The following is a 15,990-nucleotide window of genomic DNA, read 5'->3' on the forward strand; positions in this document are numbered from 1 at the left end:
TATTATAATGCATAAAAGAAGCTCAGGTAAACCCTTTTATTGATTTTGCATACTTCGACATAAAAATATTTTCCAATTGCATCTGAAAGCTGCAACTCCAATTGTTCTGTACTGTCTGCAGTTGATGTGTATTCATGTTTCAAAAATATATTTACATGTTGTTGTATATCATCATTTGCACAAAGACGACACCACTGGTACCAATCCTTTGATGCTTCGGATACTTCTACTTTATTTGGTGTAAAATTAGTTGCAGTGAGCATTTTGGCCTTAAGTATGTAAGTTATAATTTTTTAAGCGCTATAATATTTATTATTTAACAGGAGTCACTTTACAAAAGATGTATGTATATGAACCATTGCAATGTAAATCTACGTTTTTTTGCTCACATCCCAACAAACATTTAAACCTGAGCGTCAGGGCGAAGAAAACTTCAAAGCGATCCACTTGGGCGTTTTCAGCGAACACAATAGCTGTGTTTTTTTATACGGTTTTATTTAGCTTCACTTGACAGGCTGGCTGGCACGAATTTTGTAATTGAAATTTAAGTAATAGTTCAGAACCCGATGACAATGCACTAATACGAAAAAAATCCGATAGGTGGCGCATGGCTCGAAATATTTAAAAAATCGTATTTGTGGTCCGATTTGACTCATATTTTGAACACATAATACATACAAGAATAGAAAGCGACCTATGAAAAAAATCGCTACAAGGTGACGCAAGGATCGAGATATTAAAAAAATTCGTATTTGTGGTCCGATTTGACTCATATGTGGAGCACAATACATACATACATGAATAAAAAACGGCCTGTGAAAAAAATCGCCGCTAGTTGGCGCAAGGATCGATAGAAGTGACATCAAAATATTTTGGAGTTGGAGGAGGGACAAGCATACGTGGCGCAGAGTCGAGTAAAGTCTTTGGAAGAATTATGTATTGAGGACTTAGATTGTAACAAATTGTCAGGAGAAAGTCCTTGTAATAATGAGTCACTAAATGAACTAAATAGAATGAGAAATAATAGGCAATTAAATAAAGACTAAAAACTTGAAAATAAAATAATTTAAAAAATTTTTTAAGTTGAACGGTTTTATTGAAAACAATACTTACATGAAGTAATAATAATACTAAAAGCTAGAAAATAATTAGGTAGGTCCTAGGTACTAGTCATCACACTCCTCATCAAACTAGGGCGTTGATCAGACAATTAAATAAAAGCGTTGGGCGCGTCAAATTTCTATTGATTCCAACTAAACCTTAATACCTTATGCTACGCCTCTCATTTTTAGAAATTTCACACGCCCAACGCTTTTATTTGTCTGATCAACGCCCTAGATTGATGAGGAGTGTGATGACTAGTACCTGGGACGTACCTAATTAGTTTCTAGCTTTTAGTATTATTATTACTTCATGTAAGTATTGTTTTCAATAAAACCGTTTAACATAAACATTTTTTTTAAATTATTTTATTTACATCTATATACATATGCACTTAATCTTTATGTGAACTGCCAAGTGCATAACTTTATCTACACTTCTGAAATTGCTGCGCAGAAAATAAGTACTAAATTTCAATACGCATTATACTCAGATGCAACTGAAATGTGTGTCTTATGTTTTACCTCTACAAATGGTGTGTGTCCACTATTCACCGCAACCGATTCAGCTATACGTAACACATTAAGGCCAACAGAGGTGCGTATCTGCGCTATTCGGTACAATCCGTTCTGTAGCTAGTTATTTAACCACTGCCGGTAGATGGGTCTCCTAAGCATTATATACGCGAGGATAAGCGTTATTTTTACGCGCAAATGTAGATGTATATACATGTAAAGAAAAACACGGCTAATATTGGGTAATTCTTTACTTTAGCTCACAACTACTAAAACACTGTCAAGAATATCGGGAGAGGTGTCAAAATAGGCGTTTTTGTCCAGGAACACGAATCTCAAGCGGAGTAAAAAATTGGTAATAGTTTACAACAGAGGTCCACTGATAATACGCTTTTAAAAATATCGGAATAAATATCAAACGACGCGTCTTGACATTGGCAACAATAATCTGAAGGTGGGAGGAAAACTCTGTCAGAAGATATTTACGGTGAAAGTTGACAAAATTTCATGTGGTTGTTGTACAAAGAAAAAAAAACGGAGGTATACAAGGGCATTGTGCACGGATTCCATTGGTGGACCGGCCAGGATAATTTTTGTTAGCATGGCTGAAGGCCAATTTTTCTGCCGAAAAATACTATGGATTCCACTCCTGATTTCGGAGAGGTTCGGGGTAATTTTTCGGTTTTTCGGGAATATCTTTTGACTGAGGTCAAAACGCGCCATTTGACACCTGTTGACATTTTTGGACGTGAATTAGCAGTCGACTACTGTTGAAAACTTTAATTTGTCAAAATATATTTCCAAAAAACCGTACCCCGGACCGCTCTGAAACGAGGGTGGGATCTACGCGCGCTCATAAAAAATTGTCCTGGTCCGGGGCAACATCGGTTTGAGATCAAAATCCGCGCAAATTAGCTTTCTACACAATTTTGCACTGGGTACAACAAATTACAACAAGCACATGAACATTTTAACTTCCTTTGCAAATATCTCTTGACAGAAATACAATTTTTAATTTCCGCGTTCGGATTTGCGTCTTTTTTTTCACCAGTAAACTTAAAATTTAAGACCTTCAGGCCAATTCTAAATATTCCCTCGGAATTTTGTTCTCTCGGATTTTTTTATTCCCGCAGAAAAATTCCTCCAATTCTTTTCTTCTAGGGAGAACAATAATTGGGGAATAGGAACTTCGAATTTTCAAAGTCAGCTGTTTTGTCAATTGAAATTTGGTTGCGCATTTCTTATTTTGTTTAAAAAAATGAAAAGTTTAATTATTGTTGCAAATTTGTTTGAAATTAAGAAATAAAATATTGTAACGAATTTACTGCAAATGCTCTTATTTGCAATCTACTGCCAACGTTCGTATCGCTAAACTGTTGAATAAATAACTCCAATTTGTAATAATGCAAAATGGCCTTTATTAAAGTACTTCACAATAACAAACTGTGCAACGAATAGCTTGCTGAATAACCACACTGATTGATAGCTCAATGAAACTCTACTACTCAAAATAACACTGCTATTGCTCGCTAGATATCGTCTTAATCAAACTGCTTGACAACTCAAATCAAACTGAATTACTTCTTACTCGCCTGCTCCGCTTTTATAGTTTACGCTGCATACTTCTAGGCTCTTCGATTTCCAGAAGTTACTAGTTAGTTCGGCTACAAAATTGCCAGCCACAACTACGTGCACAAATTATTGCTCTCTCTTGTGACAACTCAGATAAGATATATGCATGTGTTTGTGCATTGACGCTCCGCTGCTCGTATACGTACATATGTGTAGACGCAATTAGTTATTCGTTTATGTAGATACATAATGATTGAATTATTTATGTGAATGTTTGTAGTTTACAGTCTCTCGCGCATACATAGGCATATAAGTAAATGCATCTGTGTGTGACATCTTTCGGCTGCCTTATATATGTGTATACATGATTTGATTATTGACGTAAATACTGCTTATCGTGGCCTTGGCATCGCCTTAGTGATGGTATAACTTAGTGCTGTTAATATCCGTGACACTGCCCTCCACCTAAGTCTGATCGTCCCGATCAGACAAATCTCCCGATCTAAACGCTGCTAATCTCTCCAAATGAACCACTTTCATTTTGGTTCGTGGTTTGGTAGTGGTTTGTATGCGGTACACTACATCGTTGATCCGTTTTACAACTTTGTATGGGCCTTCCCAGTTACACTGCAATTTCGGGGACAAACCTTTTTTCCGTTGTGGGTTGTATAGCAGCACCAAATCTCCTTCCTGAAACCCTTCCGAATTAATTGCTTTATCGTACCTCGCTTTCATCTTGTCACTCATAATCTTTGCTCGTTGCCTTACCAGATCGTGTATCTCTCTCAGCTCTTCTTCCAAGACACCAGTGGATTTCTTGACATTCCTCTCCGCATCGGCATCTATCCCATACTTCAAATCAGCTGGCAGTCGAAGGTCATTGCCAAAAATTACCTTTGCGGGAGTTTGGCCCGTTGTGTCATGTACTGCCGATCGGTAGGCCATTAAGAATAATGATATGTGTGTATCCCAGTCCTTATGGTACTTGTCTACAACTTTCCTTAAATGCTCCTCCAATGTTCTATTGAAGCGTTCCACCATACCATCGGACTGAGGATGCAATGCAGTTGTCCGTGTTTTTCGAATGCCCAACTTCTTGCACATTTCTTGGAACACAGCTGATTCAAAATTCCTGCCTTGGTCAGAATGTAACTCCATTGGTACACCATACCTTGCAACCCATTCGTTTTTAACCACTTCTGCTACTGTTTCTGCTTCTTGGTTTGGGATTGGGTATACCTCTGGCCATTTACTGAAATAATCCATAACCACCAGTACGTATTTGTTTCCGCGGTTGCTAGTAGGAAATGGACCTGCGACATCCATGGCGATCCTTTCAAATGGTGCACCTGAAATATACTGCTTCATCTGGCCATGACTTCGGGTTTTGGGCCCTTTCGCTCTGTTGCATACCTCGCAGTTGGCAATCCACTCGGTGACCGACTGACGGCAACCAACCCAATAGAATCTCTGCTTAATTTTTTCGAGTGTCTTCGTGATTCCAAGATGACCTCCACTTGGACCATTGTGCAGCTCGCTGAGCACGTCAGGAATCCTCTTCCTGGGAACAACTATCAGTTTCTTCTTGCATTGACCATCCTCACTCTCCCATACTCGATGCAAGCAACCGGATATCAATTCTAAACTGTTCCACTGTGCCCAATATGACTTCGCAATGGGACTCTCTGCTGACATCTCCTCTCTGCTTGGTCTTTCGTTTCGTTCGAGCCCTTGCATAACATGTGACAGATCTGTATCTTCTAGCTGACACTTTCTTAGTTGTTCCTTGTCCCATTCATCCGTACACGTTATAGTCATTAGCCGGACATCTATAATGTCTTCTTTAGCCTCGGCCTTTGAGCAGTGCTTGCATTCCAGACTACATGGTCTTCGTGACATTGCATCAGCATTTCCATGGGTACTACCTTTTCGATGCTCAATGGAAAAGTCATAGCTTTGTAGTCGCTCGATCCACCGTGCCAATTGTCCTTCCGGATTACGGAACTGCAGAAGCCATTTCAACGCTGCGTGATCTGTCCTGGCACGGAATCGCTGGCCGTAGAGGTATTTGTGAAAATGTTTAATGCACTCTACCAATGCCAACAGCTCTCTCCGTGTAACGCAATAGTTCCTCTCTGGTTTTCCAATTGAACGGCTGTAATATGCAACTACCTTCTCTTGTCCATCGACCAGTTGTGATAAAACGCCTCCTATAGCATATCCGCTCGCATCTGTATCTAGAATAAACGTTGCTCCTGGAATCGGGTATGCCAACATTGGGGCAGTGCACAACCGCTCTTTCAATGTTTGGAAAGAAACTTCTTGGTCCTTCTTCCATTCAAAAGCTTTATTTTTCCTTGTTAGCTCGTGGAGACTATGGGCTACGCTGGCAAAATTTGATACAAATCGGCGGTAATATGTGCACAACCCAAGGAAACTTCTCAATTCATGCAGATTCTGTGGTCTTGGCCAATCCTTTACTGCCTCTATCTTTTCATTCGCTGTACAGACACCTTCTGTCGTTACCTTGTGGCCCAAATAATTTACTTCCTTTTTAAACAGCGTACACTTTTTGGGACTTAACTTCAGACCAGCGCCAGCTATTCTCTGGAAAACTTCCTCCAAGTTTTTAAGATGTTCATCAAAACTCTTGCCCAATACGATGATGTCGTCCAGGTACACCAAGCATGTTTTCCAATGTAGTCCTTTCAGTACCTGATCCATGAGTCTCTCAAAAGTAGCTGGTGCATTGCAAAGTCCAAAAGGCATCACTGTAAATTGCCAAAGACCATCACAGACACTGAAGGCTGTTTTCTCTATATCTTCCTCCTTCACCTCAACGCAAAACCTCATTTTTCCATCCTTCTTCTTTACAAGTACTACCGGTGAGCTCCATGGACTAGCTGATGGTTCGATGACGCCACTGTCACTCATTTCTTGTATGATTTGACTCACAACTTCCCGCTTCGCCAGTGGAACACTACGTGGAGCTTGACGGATCGGCCTCGCATCTCCAGTGTCAATTTGATGTTTCACAACATTGGTGCGGCCTGGTTTGGAACCATCCTGGTCAAATATGTTCGCGTATTTTATGAGCAGTTGTTTTGCCTTACTCTGATAGGCTTCCTCTAGCCCATGCGTCCATGCCGTGATATCATTTGAAAGATCAGTATTACTAGATGAAACGTATTCCTGGAGCTGTTCACAGTTAATAACTACTTCGGCCTCTTGGCATCTTCCCAAAATAGCTCCTTTTGTCAAATTGAATGGTGACTTGAACTCATTGAGTACTCTTACCGGAATACGTCCATCTTGTTTTGTCATAGCCAAGGTTTTTCCTACAAGTATGTTCAGTGCTGATTTATTTGCTGCTTCGACAACCCACAATTTGTTTGTCCCACAATCTCCATCTACCTTTGCCCAGATGACTGCTTCTGATTTTGGTGGTATTTGCTGACTCTCTTCCACCAGCACTCGTTTACTGCTGTAGCCTCTCTCGTAGCCGAAATTAAGTGGCACATCCATGTTCTTATATCGCATCGTCTTGCTTTGCATATCGATCTTGATGCCTTGGTTGATTAAGAAGTCCACTCCAATTATGATTTCATCAACAATACCTGCCACTATAAAATTGTGAAGTACCGTGACGTTCCCAATTGCTACTTCACATTCTACTTCTCCAATTACCTGGGTGTCCTCTCCCGTGGCTGTACGTAATCTTGCTCCAAGCAGTGGCCTTATCTTCTTGTTGACTAAATCTGATCGAATGATGGAATGGGATGCACCCGTATCTACAGTCAGTAAACGTTCCTTTCCATCCACATGTCCTCCGACAGTAAGATTGCTTGACCTTCTTCCAATTTGCGAGATAGAGATTATGGGGCATTCAATTGAGGGAGCCAGCTGTCGCCCCTTGCGGCTGACTCGCTTTAGTTTAACGATTGAGTGGATTTGGAGATTTGCTCGTCTCCTTCAGCTCTGCGTTTAGGGCCACCCACATTGTTGGAACTATTGGAATTGCTACTGCAATGACGTGCAATGTGACCTGGGTTACCGCACTTGAAACATTTCATAACTCCGGCATTTTTCTGTTGTGATCCCTTCAGAGCTTCCAAAATTGTATCTACCCACTCCGGCCTTTCTACTTCCACACGATGAGCTTTGTATGCTGGTTTACTCAATAATGACGCCGTTTCCTGAGTCAATGCATGGGATACCGTTTCAGAAAATGTTTGCTTTGGGTTCGCGTATGTGGCTCGCTTCGTTTCGACGTCCCGTATGCCATTTATAAAGCTCTGAATCTTCACTCTTTCCGTGTATTCCACGGGTGCATCCGCATTTGCAAGATGAGCCAATCTTTCAATGTCCGAAGCAAACTCCTGCAAAGTCTCGTTAGCTTTTTGGTAGCGGTTTTGCAATTCTATTTGAAATATCTGTTTCCTGTGTTCGCTTCCGTATCGCCGTTCTACAGCAGCCATCAATGCGTCATAACTGTTCCGTTCGTACTCTGGAATAGTCTGTAAGATTTCCGCGGCAGGCCCTTTCAGTGCCACGAACAGAGCTGCAACTTTATCTTCAGCATTCCATTGGTTCACTGCTGCGGTCTTCTCAAACTGTAGCTTAAAGACCTGAAAAGGAACAGAACCGTCAAAGGATGGTGTCTTTACCTTTGGATTACTCGTTGAAACTGCTGGGCGATTTAGTTGCAACTGCTCGATACGTCCTCTCAAAGCATCCACCTCGGCCTCGATTTTTTCTTCAAACTGTAAAATTTTTGTATCTTGCGCCTCCAACTTCGAGGAAATTCGTCCTTCTTGCTCTTCCAGTTGAGCAGAGATCTGCGATGATATCTGTGCTGAAATTTGCGCCGACATTTCGGATATCCGTGTTTCTTGTGCTTCTATCTTCGATGTTATTTCTGACGACATTTCTGCAATATGTGTCTCCTGTGATTCCATCTTGGATGCCATATATGTTTTCTGTTCTTCCAGTTGAGTTTCCATCTTGGATGTTATACGTGTCTCCTGTGATTCCATCTTGGATGCCATATATGTTTTCTGTTCCTCCAGTTGAGTTTCCATCTTGGATGTTATACGTGTCTCCTGTGATTCCAGTTGAGATGCCATTGTCGATGTTTGAGCAGATATTGCAGCCAAAATCATGTTCAAGTCTGTGCTCGTAACTGTCTGCGTAACTGTCTCTTCCATTTTTGTTATTTCCTCGCCATCAAGATGAAAGTCATACTCTTCCACGTCAATTCCTTCTACTTCCATTGCCTCCCGTAGCCGTGCCTGAAGTTCAAGTTTAACGCCGCTTGTATTCAATCCACGGCTCTCCAACTCCCTCTTCAGTTGCTGGATCTTCAATTCACTGAACTTTGCCATGTCCTTGTTGTCCTCTGGAATTTATTCAACAATTCCTCTTCTGACACCAATTGTAACGAATTTACTGCAAATGCTCTTATTTGCAATCTACTGCCAACGTTCGTATCGCTAAACTGTTGAATAAATAACTCCAATTTGTAATAATGCAAAATGGCCTTTATTAAAGTACTTCACAATAACAAACTGTGCAACGAATAGCTTGCTGAATAACCACACTGATTGATAGCTCAATGAAACTCTACTACTCAAAATAACACTGCTATTGCTCGCTAGATATCGTCTTAATCAAACTGCTTGACAACTCAAATCAAACTGAATTACTTCTTACTCGCCTGCTCCGCTTTTATAGTTTACGCTGCATACTTCTAGGCTCTTCGATTTCCAGAAGTTACTAGTTAGTTCGGCTACAAAATTGCCAGCCACAACTACGTGCACAAATTATTGCTCTCTCTTGTGACAACTCAGATAAGATATATGCATGTGTTTGTGCATTGACGCTCCGCTGCTCGTATACGTACATATGTGTAGACGCAATTAGTTATTCGTTTATGTAGATACATAATGATTGAATTATTTATGTGAATGTTTGTAGTTTACAGTCTCTCGCGCATACATAGGCATATAAGTAAATGCATCTGTGTGTGACATCTTTCGGCTGCCTTATATATGTGTATACATGATTTGATTATTGACGTAAATACTGCTTATCGTGGCCTTGGCATCGCCTTAGTGATGGTATAACTTAGTGCTGTTAATATCCGTGACAATATAAACAATGCACAGTAATGATTTTCATGTGGTATTCATTGAAATGAGTAATGAAATGGTGCCACAGCAACATCAACAGAGGAGCATAAGACTTCTTCTTCGGCGGGATAACACAAATCCGCTGGAGTTGCCTGCTTCCATTCAGCAAAGCATTTTTCTGGCGGCCAAGTCGATTTTAATTCGTATTTCGTCATATGCCAAAATCTATTTAAGCCTTCTTAAAAAATCCTTGCCCAATTTCTGGATGGATGCATAAAATATACCTAGAGCTCTGCCGTTGCTTATGATATACTTTTCGACTTAGGCCCGGTTTTCAGTACAAGTTCAACTCAGTTTGTCAGTTAAACTACGCTTAAACTTATTCTGCAGTTTTTCAGTCTACTTTAACTGAAGTTTAGGCTAAGCTTTAGCGGCCGATCTGCCAGGGTTAAACTCTAGTTAACCTTTCATATTTATTCTTGATTTATATAATATATATAATTTATTCTTGATTAATTACGCTTCATTACTGCCAGGTGTTTATTTTTCACAATATACAGCTGTTGGTTTTGGTGGTAACACCTTGGAGATTTTTTACAACTCCACCTCAACTCGATGTATAATGTAAGATATCAACTGAGGAAAAGGGTTGAATATTCATTTGAGAACAGTACATTTCTCAAAATCTCGCGAAATTAGGATAATAATTGGAAAATATTAGTGACGTTGGAGATCAACTGGAAAACTTTTAACTTTTAAATTTCTGAAAGGTTGGATAGTGACTGGAGAATGAAGTTAGATATCAACTCGAGAACTATCTGGTTTAAGAATAATTAAATAATGATGTTGGATATCACTTCCAGAGCTAGATATATGTTTCGACGGAGAATTTTTTTCCATGTTTGTTGGGTAAACAAAATCCAGCTGTTGTCGTATCTACAAATGATCTAGATAATAAAAAAAAACAATGTTGCCACACAAAACAGCATACTCCAAAGGCGGCCTTGAACTGTGACTAAAAAACTGCTCAGAAGTTTAACTGGAGTTTAAATTTCACTAGAGTTTAAGCAAACTTAGTTTAAGCTTAGCTTAACCAACCACTGATAAACCGGGCCTTAAAATAAAGAATATTATGGTAGAATGTACATATTTTAGCACACATTTGTACAAATAAGTGTTATTTCTTAAAAGAACCAATTTCCTTTAACTATTTTGATGCATTCCCCTTATTTTAAGAAGTGAAAAAACTCCTATGAAATGGCAGAGAAATCTCCCTCTCCATCACATTCATAATGCCTACTTTTCTCCCATAACCGGTTTCCGCATTTTCGAACATTGTTCAGAATAGGAGGAAAAGGAGAAGTGGAAAAACTCACAAGGAATTTTTATTTAGAATACGAGGAACTGGAGAAGGGAAAAAACTCGCACGGAATTTTTGTTTAGAATTGGCCTGCTAGTGTTTTATCTTTCGCTGTGAATTTTAAACGAGTATTTATTTAGTGAATGAGTGAATTGTAATCACAGATATTTATTGGCATTAAAATTCCTAAAAGGCAGTAAGTACACTTTGGTGCCTTTATGCTATGGAGGGCAGTTTAATATTGACAGGAGAATTTGTATTCATCTATTCGGTTGATATTTTTAACAGGTTAGGTACGCTCTGTGGGGCTTCTAAAAAGCTGTAACTTTCTTGATAATTAAATTATATACATATATGCAACAATATTTTTGTGGTGCTCGATGGGATAACAAAATATGTATTAGGGATAGGAGAACTCTGTATGGCACTTCGATACTATCAGTTGTTTAGGTTTGTATGGAGCCATCGATAACTATCAATAGTCATTCTCTCACCAATTATGGCCGAACCACAATGAACTTTTTCATGTACGTGCGTTTAATACAATCTTATGCATGATAGTCATATCACCACAATCACGGAAGATGTTACGTTTGTAAATATAGAGGAACTTCAGACTTAGCAATCGAAACTTATTTCGCCATCCCATTCATATAAAAAAATTTCGCGCAGCTCTTTTATAAGCCACAAAATCATCGATGTGGAAAATTTAGTAGCAGTAAAGATGAGAAAATCAACTTCATTATTGAAAGAATTTTTCAATGCTATTAGTTAGATTATCAGCCCAATTCTAAACAAAAATTCCATGCCAGTATTTTCCCTTCCCCCATTCATCGTATTCTAAATAAAAATTCGTTGTGAGTTTTTATTATTATTACCTTTATATTAAGTCCCTTTCATATTTGTCCACTCATTTCTATATGAATTTTTGACCCACGGAAAAGTCTTTTTCGGTAACTTCCCGTTGAGCTAGACACTTGATACTTAGAACATAGTTCAGATCTGCGAGACATTACAATGCAAGTGAAAAAAAAAATCCGCTATGTGGCGCACGGATCGAGATATACAGAAAATTAATTTTAAAATGGAAATTTTGCGATCGACTTTTAACTAACTTCTCGGTGATCCAGAGACTTGAAACTTAGCACATAGCTTGGGAGTCGATGGCACTACAATTCGTGGAAAACAAAATACCGCCAGGTGGCAGACGAATCGAGATAAACGAAAATCTCTGAAAAAACGATGGGAATCTTGCGATCGATTTATAAGTAAATTCCCGGTGGGCTAGATACATGAAACTTGGGCCGTGAGTGACAATGCAATATTTGATCAAAAAAATTTCGTTAGGTAGCGCATGGATGGAGATATTAAGAAAGTTAGTTTTGATTTGGGAATCTTTCAATCCATTTTTAACTAACTTCCCGGTGACCTAGACTCTTGAAACTTGGCACACAGTTCGAGGCTTGGTGAAAATACAATTTACAGAAAACAAAATTCCGCTAGGTGGCGCGCTAAGTGAGATAACTACAAATCCTTGAAAAACGAGGGGAATATTGCAATCGATTTTTGAGTAACTTCCCGGTGAACTAACGCACAAGTCGAACTATTTAGAAGATTAGGTCATACCTTCATGGCTAGCCTCCTGAGTGTTGCAGGTGTTGTAGAATTCCACCTCGTTGAAGGCCCAACTCAATGCACGTCCTTGCATACTTTTAGGCGTACGCGACTTTCACCACGATTCTTTTAGACTTTCAGGCGTATGCGAATTTCACCACGATTTTCAGCTGTGCAAATTAGGTAGCTGACAAACGAGGTGGAATTCTCTTGTTATGATACGAGGTGGAATTCTGTTAATTTCGCCAGTGTTATCAGCTAAAATTCCACAAATTCTCTTAAATCTTGCTATTTTGAACAAATAAAGATAAGAATTTTCACTTAGGAATTACTTAAATTACTAATCAAAGTTGCAATTGCCTTTTTGTAGACAGTACTAAAAAATTGAAAAAAAAAGATAAAACAATTTCAAGGACTACCCTTATATAAATGGACCAAAAAATAGCTAATTTTCCTTTAATACAGACTTAGGGCCTCATTCTCTATTACGAAACGAACGCTCGTTTCGCTTCAGAGAAGAATCGTTAGTGTATTTGCACTAAGTTAAACGATGGCAACATATCATTTGATATTTGCTTTCGCCTTCCTGTTGGACATAAAGTTAGAAACGTAAAGACCGTACGAAAATTATAGAGAATACCATTGCTAGACAAAATCGTTTAGAGACGAATCGTTCGTCTGAGCTATCGTTCGCAATACAGAATGAAGCCCTTAGTCTTGATGAATTTTGACTAAAAAACTTCAACAATATCTCTTGTAAAATATTTTGGGATTTAAAATTATAAAGGTAGACCGCGTGTTTAAATTTTAAATAATCAATTAGGTAATCCCAAGTACGTGGTTTGCCTTAAATTGAAAGATTGGGCTCCACCTTTATAGTTTTAAATCCCAAAATTCTTTTACAAGAGCTATTGTTAAAGTTTTTTAGTCAAAATTCAACAAGACTAAGTCTGTATTAAAGGAAAATTTGCCTTATATTTTTTGGTCCATTTATATAAAGGTAGTCCTTAAAATTTTTTTATCGTCTTTTTATTTCACTTCTTCTGAACAATGTTCGAAAAAGCGGAAACCGGTTATGGGAGGCTGATTGACTTTGCCGGTGCTCGAAACATGGTCATATCCAGCACGAGGTTCATGCATAAAAAGATACACCAAGCTACATGGCTGTCTCCTGATCGAAATACTCGCAATCAGATCGATCACGTTGTGTTAGACGGATGTGCGCACGATCCGAGGACCTAACATCGACTCGGACCATTATCTCGTTGCAGCCAAAATACGCACCCGCCTCAGCGCGGCTAAAACCAAGGAACAAAAAACACAAGGAAAGCTAGACGTCGAAAAGCTTCAATCACAACAGACTGCCTATGATTTCGTAACTCGACTCTCACACCAGCTCTCTGAGAGCACAACTCATCCTGAAGGAATACAGGAGCAGTGGGAGCATATCTCCAAAGCACTTCGTTCTGCCGCTGAGGAAAAAATTGGTCACCGGCGGCCACGAAAAAACAACTGGTACGATGAAGAATGCCGCGTTGCAACCGAAAGAAAAGATGCTGCCTACAGGACTACGTTAAAAGCGAGCGCAACAAGAGGAGTGTGTGAACGCTATCGTGAGTTGAAAAGGGAAGCGAGACGCCTTTTCAGGAAGAAAAAAGCAGAAGCAGAAAGGCGTGAGTGCGAGGAGCTTGAGCTGCTAGCCACCAGGAATAACGCCCGAAAATTTTACCAAAAAATACGGCGACAGACGGAAGGTTTTAAGACCGGGGCAAACTCTTGTAAGAACGAAAACGGCGACCTTGTAACTGATGTCCAGAGAGTGCTTAGATTATGGAGGGAACACTTCTCTGCTCTTTTAAATGGAGGCAGATTCACCGCGCAGAGATGAGGAACCCGATCCCGCAATCGATGATGATGGAATATATGTCCCCCCGCCCGATTATGACGAAGTTAGAATAGCAATAACCAGATTGAAAAACAACAAGGCCGTGGGCGCTGGTGGATTGCCTGCGGAGCTATTCAAGTACGGCGGCGAGGAGTTGGTAAGCCGCATACAGCAGCTTCTTAGCAAAATATGGGCGGACGAGTGCATGCCCGACGATTGGAATCTAAGTGTTCTTTGCCCAGTCCACAAGAAGGGGATACTGTAAAATACACCAACTATCGTGGAATCAGCCTTCTTAATATCGCATATAAGGTCCTTTCAAGTGTATTGTGCGAAAGATTGAATCCCACCGTGAACCGGCTGATTGGACCTTATCAGTGCGGCTTCAGACCTGGTAAATGTACCATCGACCAGATTTTCACAATGCGCCAAATCTTGGAAAAAACCCGTGAAAAGAGAATCGACACACATCACCTCTTCTTCGATTTTAAAGCCGCCCTCGACAGCACGAAAAGGAGCTGCCTATATGCCGCTATGTCTGAATTTGGTTTCCCCGCAAAACTTATACGGCTGTGCAAAATGACGTTGAGCAACACCATCAGCTCAGTCAGAATTGGGAAGGACCTCTCCGAGCCGTTCGAAACTAAACGAGGTTTCAGACAGGATGACCCGCTATTGTGCGATTTCTTTAATTTAATGCTGGATAAAATTATACTAGCTGCAGAACTTACCGCACTGGAACAATATTCTATACCTATATACAGGTAATTTGTCGTTGTTCGGAGAGGACGTGTTTTTTAATCGCGCCCTAATTATGTCTTAATACCTAATAATTTTGCAATGTTTTTATGCATGGTGCATAATAAACTGTTTGAGATATTGACTCTTATAATGTGAATAGTTCGTTGTGATCGCAGTGTGTATAGAAAAAAAAAAAACAATTTAGTAATTATATCTATTCAATTGTGCAGGGATTTGTCTATTTATTTAATTAAATATAACTTGCCGTTGTGGGACGAAAGTGGAACGTGCTGAGGCCAAAGTGCAGTGCTCTAATTGTAATAAGCTTGTCCACCTACATTGTGTTGGTATGCAACAGTCTGACTTAGAGTACCTTTTGAGTTCAAATACCCCATTTCTGTGCGATGAGTGTAAAGCTGTGCGCCGTTGTTCTCTTCGGTCTCCGCTTAAAAATAATACAACAAGTCAGGCATGCTTAACCAACGAAACGATATCATTTCGTTACGATAATCAACGTTAATAAACGAAACGAAGTCATTTCGTTACGTTTATTAACGTTTATTATCGTAAAGAAATGATATCGTTTCGTTGGTTAAGCATGCCTGCAACAAGTAATGAGCGCCAATGCAACCAAAACATTGACAATCAATCTCTTGCGTTGTTGATCGATGAGCTCGCTGAAGTTAAAGCTCTTAATTCTAATATTCTGTGTGTGGTTAATGCTGTAAGAGAAGATAATGAATGCCTTCGCAATAAAGTTGAGACTCTTCAAACTGAAATCATTGAATTGCGCTCTATGCTTGCTGAAAATAAATCGATTGTGTCGCACTTGCTATCTAAATTCAGTGAAGTTCGTGGTATTGTTAGTGGCCCTTTGGCCAAAGAGAAGGATAGTGGAAAGGAAATAATTGTGTCTGATGGCAATGGTGTACTCAGTGCAGTCAATACTTCTTATCTGCAGCTGAGACAGCTTCTGTTCCAACAACAAATATGCCATACGCCTTCGTTGCTGCTTTGTCAGTGTAGTTACTAATACTTCCTCTTCTTATACCTCTTCTTCTGCTTCTACTG

The 15,990-nt window shown here is 39.6% G+C and overlaps 3 protein-coding genes across 6 annotated transcripts in view; 1 reads left to right on the forward strand and 2 right to left on the reverse strand.

The window, feature by feature from the left end:
* The window catches only part of LOC137239557 (zinc finger protein weckle-like), a 35,170-nt gene extending 34,662 nt beyond the window's left edge, over positions 1-508 (reverse strand). For all 4 annotated transcript variants that reach the window (XM_067764985.1, XM_067764987.1, XM_067764983.1 and 1 more), the window contains exon 1: positions 54-508. In XM_067764985.1, coding sequence (XP_067621086.1) covers positions 54-263 — 210 coding nt within the window. In that variant the 5' untranslated portion in view covers positions 264-508. The remainder of the gene's footprint in view (positions 1-53) is intronic.
* Positions 1-15,990, forward strand: part of LOC137239558 (zinc finger protein OZF-like) — a 197,454-nt gene that overhangs the window by 73,144 nt on the left and 108,320 nt on the right. The gene's annotated exons all lie outside the window — the stretch shown is intronic.
* Positions 1-15,990, reverse strand: part of LOC137241490 (zinc finger protein 721-like) — a 105,764-nt gene that overhangs the window by 54,490 nt on the left and 35,284 nt on the right. The window contains exon 5 of the mRNA XM_067769095.1: positions 12,626-12,669. Coding sequence (XP_067625196.1) covers positions 12,626-12,669 — 44 coding nt within the window. The remainder of the gene's footprint in view (positions 1-12,625; positions 12,670-15,990) is intronic.

Source organism: Eurosta solidaginis, chromosome 2, assembly GCF_040869045.1.
Source record: "Eurosta solidaginis isolate ZX-2024a chromosome 2, ASM4086904v1, whole genome shotgun sequence".
In the NCBI taxonomy this organism is placed as follows: Eukaryota; Metazoa; Arthropoda; class Insecta; order Diptera; family Tephritidae; genus Eurosta; species Eurosta solidaginis.